General features: G+C 38.6%; 1 protein-coding gene across 3 annotated transcripts in view; it reads right to left on the bottom strand.

The window, feature by feature from the left end:
- Positions 1-156: 156 nt before the first annotated feature.
- Positions 157-10596, bottom strand: part of ccdc146 (coiled-coil domain containing 146) — a 57381-nt gene continuing 46941 nt past the window's right edge. Inside the window, exons 18-23 of one of the 3 annotated variants that reach the window (XM_026326368.2) lie at positions 6376-6486; positions 6098-6235; positions 5327-5452; positions 4592-4675; positions 4032-4154; positions 157-2944 (exon numbers count right to left, since the gene is read on the bottom strand). In XM_026326368.2, coding sequence (XP_026182153.1) covers positions 2744-2944; positions 4032-4154; positions 4592-4675; positions 5327-5452; positions 6098-6235; positions 6376-6486 — 783 coding nt within the window. In that variant the 3' untranslated portion in view covers positions 157-2743. The remainder of the gene's footprint in view (positions 2945-4031; positions 4155-4591; positions 4676-5326; positions 5453-6097; positions 6236-6375; positions 6487-10596) is intronic. The other 2 variants (XM_026326366.1, XM_026326367.2) reach the window with 2 other exon arrangements.

The raw sequence follows: 10596 nt of genomic DNA, 5'->3' as shown, positions 1-10596 counted from the left end.
TTAGTAAGATACTTATGGTTCTGTACACAAATGATGCCTTGAGAAAAAATAAATATAATTTCTACAGAACACTCAGCCAAAGTTTGCAAATCTAAGGTAGTCTTAAAAAATTGATTTGAAATAAAATAATTCTACTTTTGAAATGTTAAAATAAATCTTATTGCTTTGTTTTGATTGGTATTAGACTGGGCTTTAGCATTTAATATTTACTTGCACAGTAACTGGAAATAGGTGATCAAAAAGTAAGTAAATAAGATTTGATGTTGGCTTTTTGACAGTTTGCCACTGTGCTATATTTGATACCAAAACATATTGATGGCCAACTTTACTTACCAGAAGCAACAGTATGTAAGTTTCTGCTTTTTTTAGAAACGTACTTTTAGGTTAGAAGGTTCTGTGGCCCAGACTGGTTGAGCAGCCTGGCAGCAGTGCAGCGACAGTATAAGGTTTATAGGGCAATAAGAAATTAAAATAAAAAATGTATACTGACATTGCTTGATCACTCTGCACACACACACACACACACACACACACACACACACACACACACACACACACACACACACACACACACACACACACACGTCTGGTTTGAATAACATGGCACTGTCCCGGCAACCATGACTGAGTTGTTACTGTAAGTGAAGTTGTTTTGTAGTGCTGGTGATATCTGTTTCTAATCCTTTTTATAGCGTCAATGTTGGCAGCCCGCAAAACATCTGAAACTAAATTCTAGAGAATATTTAAATCATCATGTTCTGCTTTGATTGGAGAAATTACAAGACATTCCTCTGGAATGAAAAAGGGATTTTTTTTTTGTCACTCGTTTTTCTCCTGTTTACACAAAAAACATTTTGTAAGATGAATTGTAAATAAAGAGATTTTTTTTATTTATTCAAGTTTGTTACTGTTACTGTTACTTCTGAATGGTTTACAGAGAAGCTTTGTTGCACCAGTTGGGCCTTGGCGCACTTTGATTCCAGTTAATTTCTCTTGAAGCCTGAAAGAGTGACTGCCAGCTGCACCGTGGAGCCTTTGAGGTAAACTAGGAAATGATCTGAACTCACAGTCAAATATTTTGTAGCGTGGAGAGCTCTGCAGTGGAGGAAGTGAGCTATCTGAGTGATTTGAATAGACTCAGCAGATTTCCAGTGAAGTTAAATCACTTGTGCTGAGTCACATTTAGCAGAAACACACGTCACGCTTTTATAGATGCTTGTGTTACAATACTTAAATAAGTTCCCTAATCTTTTTCTAGCTTCAGGTTCACCATCCCTGTGCTATCTGCTGTAAATCATTTCACATCTAAATGTGAACAAATTGCTCTTTTTTCCCCACTTGATTGCTTTTTCCACAGTTTGTTATGCAGTCAGCGTTATGTAGCTCCCTAATAAGCACAAACAATTAGGAGCTAAGTTAATCTAACAGCTCTCACTGTCAGCCTGCGACAGATGATCACACACACATCACATCATTGACTGTACATGTCCAGCTCAGAATCACAGAAACACAATCTGCTGCCTTCTTGAACCTCTTAAGAAACTGGCTCAAGCAGACCGTGCCACAGACCTGGCTCAACAATACAGCATTTTATATATTTATTTTTTTTAAATCAACCTACTGCCTCTAATGACAATAATAATGAAGATCAATCACACTGATATATATTTCTAGTCTGACATTTAGTTTTCTCACAAATATTGTTTCAGATTAGTTGAGCCACTGAGAAACTGCAGAAATATGGATGGACTGTAATCACTGGCATGATGATGAGGAATGATGATGATGGTCTACGCATGAATTTAGTACTCAAAAACAAAGATTGAAGCCAAAACTATTTTCGTCTCAAGGTAAGATCTGTAGATACAACTTTTGATAGATTTTTTAAAAATTCAAAAGCTGGTGACACTGTTTTTAGTCTCTGGGAACCAACTCTGAACTCACCACCCAATTTAGAGCTCTGCTTTTATCCATTTTTCCTTAGACTCTCCTTTGCTGCCTTTTCTCACTGCCATCTTTCATTCCTCTTAATTTAAATTCTTCTCATCATTTTTTATGCTTTTTCATTGACTGATCTTTCCTGGTGTATTTACATTTATCATTTCAGCCATTAAGCAGGCACTCTTGGTCTGGCTTAGAGCTTAAACCCGTTGAAATTTATTCATCAGCTACAAGATTACAAGTGCAGGGGATGAAAACAGCAACAAGAATGAAGAATATGTAAAAATATTCCAGTGTCCCTAAGAAATTAATTCATCTTTAAGACTAAGACAAAAACAGAGATAACTATAAAACCTTTTATTGGGGCGATATTATGTAACTATAAACACACACATTTAATCTCCTCATGTCCCTTACATGCTCCTACATTATTTAGTATTACAGCAAGCAGAGTGTAAACAAGCTCTTGCCAGTAAAGTTTTAAGAAGGAAACAAAATTACAACCAGATGCGGTGCACAAGTACACACTCATGACGATACAGCAGTTACATGCTGGACAGCCAGGACGCAAATGTACACAAGAAGTAGAGAGCAGAAAAGACAAGCAGTGAGAGAAACATATTTTAGTACTGAAATTCTCATTTGTTCTTTCACCTTATTAACAGTAAAAGTAAAGTAAAAGTTAAATGTTTCCGAAGGATGCCACAGAAGAAGAAGAAGAAAAAAAAAAACAAAACAGCCCAAACCAACACCAAGAACTTCACAAATTATCATTATAATGAATGTGTACTGTTTTTTTTTTTTATATCTCTAAGGGTTTGAGTGTCGGTTTGCGGATGTGTCTCATGTTGGCACCTGGTTGGGAGGGTTTGAAGGGGGCCTGGGCTCCGTAGGGTTTGGGCAGAGGAAGCTGGTCAGTCTGGGGAATGTATGCATTGGGACGGATTTCAGCTGTGGTGTACTCTCCATTAGGCAACTGGTTCCACTCCTCCTGTTCAGCCAGCTATACACACACACACACACACACACACACACACACACACACACACACACACACACACACACACACACACATAACAGAGGCAGATTTAATATTTGATGTTCACAACCTTGGAATAAACAGTTAACATTTCCTGAATTTTAAGAATGGGAATTTAATTATTTATGTAATTTTTTAGTCTAATATCTACAGACAAATACAAGGGCACCAATCAACAACCACGTAATAATGTTTGAAGGCTGCCACAAGTTATAAATAAAATAAGCTATACATAAAACTAAAAAATGACTGAAAGCTGGCAGTTGCTGGTGAAATTGATTTGAAGCCAAAGTGAGTACATGTCTGCATGACAGTCCTCACTTTGACCTTCACCTCACAACAGCATGCAAATGAGCTGTGCCTAAATCTCACTGGGACTTCAAAGTAATTTTCTCCTGCACATGAACAGTATATCCGCTGGCACACAAAACAAGGAATAATCGCTCTGAATGCAAAAAAACGCATTAGAAGCTGCTCATAAACAAACAGGAAAAAACATTCCACAAGTCAGTTTTACAAAACACATTCACATTTTAAGCTGAACTGCATGATTAATAAGGATGGCAAAGGTCGAAAAATGTTTGAATTCTTTGATCAGACATGCACTAACATTTTCATTTCTGCAGGTTTCATCCTATATTTGGTTTGGCATTGTGCAAGCAGAGCTGTGGTGTCTTTCTGGCCCTGCGGCTATAAGCAGGAAGAAGCTGAGTGAGAAAATTCAGACAGCTTGCAGACAGCTGGACTAGTTTCAGACACAACTGATCCCTGCATGTGTGCCTTTCTTAAATAGTCGGGCTCTGCTTCTGTCGGCCTCTCTGCACTTCTTGTTTTGAGTTTGTGCATGTGGTAAAAACAACTGTAGTTCCTGTCTAGTGTCTGTGCATGTTCAGATAAACAGCAGCCCACTTGTCCCTCAGAATCTTAACTAATTCCTTTTCCTGCATCATGACCCCTCTCCACTTCTAATTTCTCTGTTACTCTATCTTGTTTTCTTTTCCCTCAATGCTTTAATCAATTTCTGCCCAGTGATCCCTGTGTGTTTCTTTACCCTCTCCCTCTCCTCTCTGTCCCTCTGCCTCCTCTTCTTATCCCGGAGCATCCTCCTCCACTCCTCCTCTATGTCAGGGCAGGGTGGCAGGCCCTGCTCCAGCCGCCGCTGGCACCTGTCCATCTGTAAACACAGGGACAGTGTGAGAAGCATTCACTTTATATTCCTGTCACTGTGTCCTCTCTATAGTCTCCTGGCTCGATTCAATTCCAGCAGTGCCCAAAAACAGATGGTCGTATCAGTGTCAGAATTTTGGACAAAGTTATTCCTCTGCATTTTCTACTTCTCCAGTTGTGTCTGTGGCGCACTGCAGGCATACATCAGCTGCAGGGGCTCTTTAGGTTATTAACACACATCTCTTGAAACATTTACAAGGCATGTGGGAAATTCTCTTACTTTTAGTAGTTCAATATTTTATTAAGATAGACTTTCTTTTCAAATCAGTGTTACAGTTTCAAAATGTGTTACTTAAATAATGATTTAGCTGATGGCTTGTTTCCTTCCCTCAAGCTCACAAAATTTTGGTTAGTTATTTTTTTATACACTAAGTTAATACTTACATATTTGAACAATGGATCAAATGAGTGGCGGGGGCTCTCTGATGTCTTCAAGCTCATTGTTTTGGTTGTACAGCTCATATTTTTTTTTCCAGACTCAAAAGCAGCTAGTTTCAGCAAAACTGCTAGTTAAATAAACCCACAGAACACTACCTGCCCAGCACCAAACAGCAGACAGACTTTTACATCTGGAACTGCAGGAACTCAAAATAGCACCTTCCACTCTGGCTAAATGCTGCTGTAGCTGTTATAGCTGTTTCTGGACCAATACAGCCTGGCTACCCTTTTCACTTTTGTCAGCAAATAAAACCATGAAAGAGTAATGAAGAGAAACAAAATCACAATTTAGTCTATTTACCATACTACAAATACACAAAATCAAAATAGATTGGATAGATACAGTCTCTTGAAAACCAAACTGAGCTAGCTGCTTTCTGCAGGCCCAGCTTTAACTTTGAATGCTCAGCACAGTTGCTAAATATTAATCCTCATTGCCTGCGTTAACACTCTTCTATTGACAAAGTTTTATTTTTATGAACTCCTCTGTGTTTTCTTCTTGATTTATTTTGCTGTGTAAGTAGGCAAAATAAATGGCTTTTGAAGCAAAAGATGGCACCAGTGTGAGAAATTATTTCTGAGACACATAAGCGGAGAGTGACAGGAATAATGTGCAAAACAGTGGGAAAGTGAGGGGATGCAGCAGGGTGCATGGTGCAGCATGTCTGCCAAGCCTCTTACCTGGAGCTCTTTCTCTTTGATCTCTTGTTGCTCAGACAATGCAGCCGCTTGCTTCATGGACAGTTCAGCAGAAACAGCCATCAGTCTGTTGTTGGTGTTGATTAGGTGAATTCGGAGATCATTCAGCTGATGGTACACAACACACGCACATAGGTGATGTCAAGCTTACATTGATTCAACATTCATTTAAATAAAGCATTGGACCTTTGAGTGACACATACATCTTGTGTAGAAGCTTTCAAATTTATTTTTCCGATTTATCTTTGCTAATTTGGTTATTACAACAAATCTTGGGAGATAAGGGGGGTTTGGTGTTGGGGACCTTAGGCCCTGTGTCCGCGTCATCCCTCCCTGATGTCCTACTGTGACTTGCCCTGTGTGGGGACTGACTTAGACCCTGGTCATGGAGACGTCCAAGGCAGCCTTATGTATGAATTTATGGCTATTATTATTGTTATTGTTAGCACACACACACACACAGTCATGTTTTTGTATGTTGGTATGTATGTAGTTTATCATTCCTCTATTTGATATTGCACTTGTATCTGTCACATGTAAATGGTCATATTGTTTGCTTAATTAAAAAAAAGAAAGAAGTAAAAGTAAGTAAAAGACTGGTCTGTAAGTGAGCAGGTAAATTATATCACAAATGTCTCTGGAGGTGTGCAAATCCGAGTGTGTATTCTTTTGTGTTGTGCTGTGCCTGTATAATCCGATCTGTGTGTATATGAGCTTATCGCCGTGTGTGTGCCAGAGGATCTTGTTGTCTACCTTCTTTGCTAGTGAGAGCCTGTCCTGTTGGCAGTTCTCAACCCGCTTGCTGAGTGGCTTCGAGAGACGGGTCACCTGGTCCACAAGGAGTTCTTTTTCCAGCAACTGCCTCTCACGCTCAGCTAGAGTGACCTCGAGCTACATGTGCGCACACACAGACACTGACTCTTAGCTTTTAAAGGCCTTATGACAAAACATTTTGAAATAAAAAGGCATGTAAAATATATTTATATAGTTTTGTTGTAAAATAATAATAATGATGCCGTGTTGTTGGGTACCTGCTCAATTTTCTTGACCAGTTCTACAGCTGACGGATCTTTGCCTTTTAGCTCTTTGTAATCAGCTGTTTGATTCAGACCTTCGAGTGTCTTGTCCTTGGCTTCTGACAGCTGAGAGACAGAGAATTAGATACAAAAAACAAGACTAGAACACAAGAGTGTTCACTTACAAGTACAGTGTATTAATATATACAATATAGGCCTTCATACTGTACCTACAGACCCAACCCCAATTTATCAAGTGTCACTGTCACTGCTGTTTAGTAATAAAAATAATAGGAAATTCCCATAGGACAACACACTTCACACAAATAAATAAATAGATAAACAACAGTATACAAGCAAAGAAATCTAGAATTAAAGTGCTACTGTGTGTGTTTTGAATGACTTGTTCTCCAGGCGTCTGAGATACTTAATTCACTGGGGATTTAAAAAAAAAAAAAAAAAAAAAAAAAAACTCTTAACACACTTCGCAGCTAAATGTAGTGCCTATATGGAAGTCACTTCCCGTTAGATGACAAGTCACTGGCAAAGTGTGATAAGAGAAACCAAATTTTAAAACGCCACAAGGATCCCTCTAAGGGACGGGTTAAAAAAAAAAAAAATCTGACATCGCTTAAGACAGCAGAAATAGGAAGGGGAGGTAAGGATACACAAGAAAGCACAAAAAAGATGAGTTAGAGCAGCAAAGAGGGACAAAAGGCAGGCAGGAGAACAAGGGAAAGTAGACTATAAAATTAAGTGAGGGGGACAGTGCAGCATTTAAGATTCATGCCTTTAGCTGACACTATTATCCTGAATTAATGAGTAAAGGGCTTAGAGTACTGTTCATGTGCTGACATGACTTTATTAATGACATGATTTATTTTTGAACTGTTTCAATCTATTCATTTAAGGTAACTTGTGGATTTTAGTGCTATGAAGCAGTCTGGTGAGTGAGTAATCGTTTTGTTCGCCTGGTCTAGCACACAAACATTAATTGAAAGAGAATAATGGTTATTTGCAACTCAGAGACATAGGGGACATGGGCACATAACTGCATCGAAAATCATCTGGAAAAGGCAAGTTGTTCTCTAGTGATTATGACAAATAAGAAGTGAAGTGGCCTCCTAACCTGTGCAGGAGCTGTGGCTACATATGAAAGCAATTAAAAGTTGCTGCAAAAGAAAAAAGAAAAGTTAATTTAATGTCCAATAGTCCAATTACAGCAATATGGAGGTTTATTCTGAATATAATTCTGTATAAAGCTGAGATGATCAAGGAGCAATGACAGGGACCATAAAAGGGATGTAAGTAGAAAATAGCAAGAAAGATATTACAGAGCTCAGATGATAGAAGAGAGAGGAAAAAAGAGAATATTTGATGCCTGGGGAGATCAGAGAGGGAGACAAATACAAGTGAAGCAGTTATTGGAGAGACAGTAGAAAAGAGAGGCGTGGAGGCAAGCCGAGGAGGAGAACAGGGTTTGCAAAAATGTTGTACACAGGCAGTCTGACCTGACCTGACCTGGCTTAAAAAAAACAGCAGCTTTCCTCCATTCGACTGTACTCTACGGTGTGTGAACTATGAGCGCCTGTGTATGGTGTGTAATGTGTTTGTGTTGGACTTGAAAGACAGCATGAAACAAAGTGATGATTCCCATTTCCCCTCCCTTCATGGATGAAATTATGCTCTCTTATGCAAACAGACAGTGAGGCTGATTAAAACAGATTTCTGTTCAGCTTGTAAAAAGATGCTTCTCCCCTGGAGTCGTACGACTTTAGTTTTATGGCTGTTAAGTGATTAACAAAGGTGACTGCTCTAGAAGAAACATGGAAACTGAAAGGAAGAAAACACTGACAGCAATGCCAATAGCCTGAAAAACAGACACAGAGATGGAGAGTGCAGCTGATGTACTCAAAGAAGCTGATAAAAGACTGTCAGAAAGAGGAAAGAGGATTCAGTGAAGAAGAGCAGAGAAAAGGCAGTAAGAAGACCAGAGTAAGAAAAGCAGTGAAAACATACAAGAGACACAGAATTATGGAGAGAGGAGATGCTGAGAAACAGGAACTGGGGCTGACCATCAGGGACCAGGGTTATCTACAGTTTTCATAGAGAATATGACTTTGAAAGCAAAACTTTATTCATAGTGCGAGGAGCTGAATGCATTCGAATTAAGCATGTTCCCATTTTCTGCTGTTGTTGCTGCAAGTACTGCGCCTTTTTCCGTTCAGTGTTTTTTGAACATTTGTGGAAAGCTTCATGGCATTTCCCATGACAGTGGTTGACTGACACAGGGACTAGGCAATGCACCATCAGGTATCTGGGTGCACTACTCACTGGAGTGAGAGAAATGTATAGGGAATTTAACAATGTTGGCATTGACCTGTGTGGTTATTACAATTGGAGTGGTCTTACAACTATTTTCACCGACTTTGATGGGATGTGCTACGTGGTAAAAAATAAAATAGACAATTTTCTTCTTTTTGGTTAATTACAATTGAAATCAACCAAATCAGTACACAAGTCAAAACACACATGAACTGTCTGTTTTACTGACAGTAAGGTAATTCAACTTTAAAAAGAAGAAAACACAAAATTTCCACAATTACACTGCAATGTAACAGAAGAACGGATATTGGAAAAAAACAACTATCAAATATATTATAAAGCTTTAAATGAAGATAAACTTTTCAGACGACAGAATCTGCAAATATCCCCCTGTGACACGTGTGTGTGTGTGTGTGAGCGAGTGTGTGAGAGATCTGTTCTCAGGGTCTGACTGATCTGTGTTCAACCCTTAGAGGTAACCACCCTAAGCCATTTAAACAGTACATGATGGATGGGAGAAGGAGCATGTCTGTCATTCTCCTTCGCTTCTCCCCAATCTTTTTTTTTTTTGGCTCTGCAATGCACTCACTCCTAACATTTTTATACCAGCCCTCCTACAGTATCCATCCTCCTGTCTCTGTTCATATGCACTGTTTGTCTTTCTTTGTGTTCATCTGTCTCTGTGTCAATGTTTTTGTTCCGCCTGCCCGCCTCTCTGTTTTCTTCATCTGACAGTCAAAGAATAGCTTTCCTGCTTGAATGCTGTAAACCACTGTACATATGACAGCACCTATGAAGAATACATTTTACGTATAATTTACATATTTTCAGTGTGGTCGGTTGTTAACACAATGGCTTAAAAAGCCACATAATCAATGACAAGCTGTATACTTAAGTGTGTAATAATAAAAATAATGACCTTATAGATGCCACTTCCCAAAATTAGGTTACAAAGTACTTCACAATTAAAAGCCATGAAAGACAAAAAGGACAGATCAGTAAAGCAGAAAGATCCATAAAGCAGAAAGGTCAGTAAGGTAAAGTGGCAGTAAAATCATAATCATAATAAGATTATGTAAGGTTAATTAGAACATAAAGCAGCAGAGCTGAGCAGCTTTTTTAAGTCCCAAATGATGACTACTTTATAAACATGAAATGAAAATACACCTTTTTAATTTTGTCTTTACATAAGAAACTAATAATAGTTAACTGGTAATTTCGAAAGTGAAAACAAAAGTAAGTGATCAGTTTTGCTGCAGAAGAACTTAGAGGCACAATAATGGAAGAAAACTCCTTCTTGCAAACACATGCTTTACAACATATAAACAACCATCCCATTAAATACGTAAAATAAAGGCAAACATGACAAACATGTCACATAAGGCAAGTTGGAGAAAAAAAAAAAATCATTCAAAGTGAAGGGATATAAAAAACCTTATGGTAATCTCTGTATGTTTTGAGAAGAAATTTGAGGGATGATCCTGACTCTGCTGGTCTGAAGCCTCTGACAATAGAGCCTACACTTTTCAGTCTCAAACTGGGATAAAGAAATCGTTAAAAGGTAAGGCTCCTGCCCCACCCCTACATCACATCTCATAAGATATTAAAATAAAGATACCTGGGGACCATCCAGACCATACATAACCTTGAAAGTAATCAGTGACTGGGCGATATTTGGCACTGACCCAGTGCAAACATAATGATCATAATGAAAAGCTTAGTGAAATATATTCTTACACACTATGAGGCAAGGAAGGCCATCCATAAATTTCTGACTTCAATGGAAGTTTAAGGAGGCGGTGGGAGAAGTGAAATGGAGTTATACCATGCATAAAGACATTCATCATGACATGGAAACTGTTCCTACATGCAGTGGACTGCCTGTGGCTAAGCTTCCACCTGTATAACCAA

The sequence above is a fragment of the Mastacembelus armatus genome, chromosome 23, assembly GCF_900324485.2.
Source record: "Mastacembelus armatus chromosome 23, fMasArm1.2, whole genome shotgun sequence".
Lineage (NCBI taxonomy): Eukaryota > Metazoa > Chordata > Actinopteri > Synbranchiformes > Mastacembelidae > Mastacembelus > Mastacembelus armatus.
The sequence above is the reverse complement of the archived record's forward strand: the minus strand, read 5'-3'. Positions and strand labels throughout refer to the sequence as shown.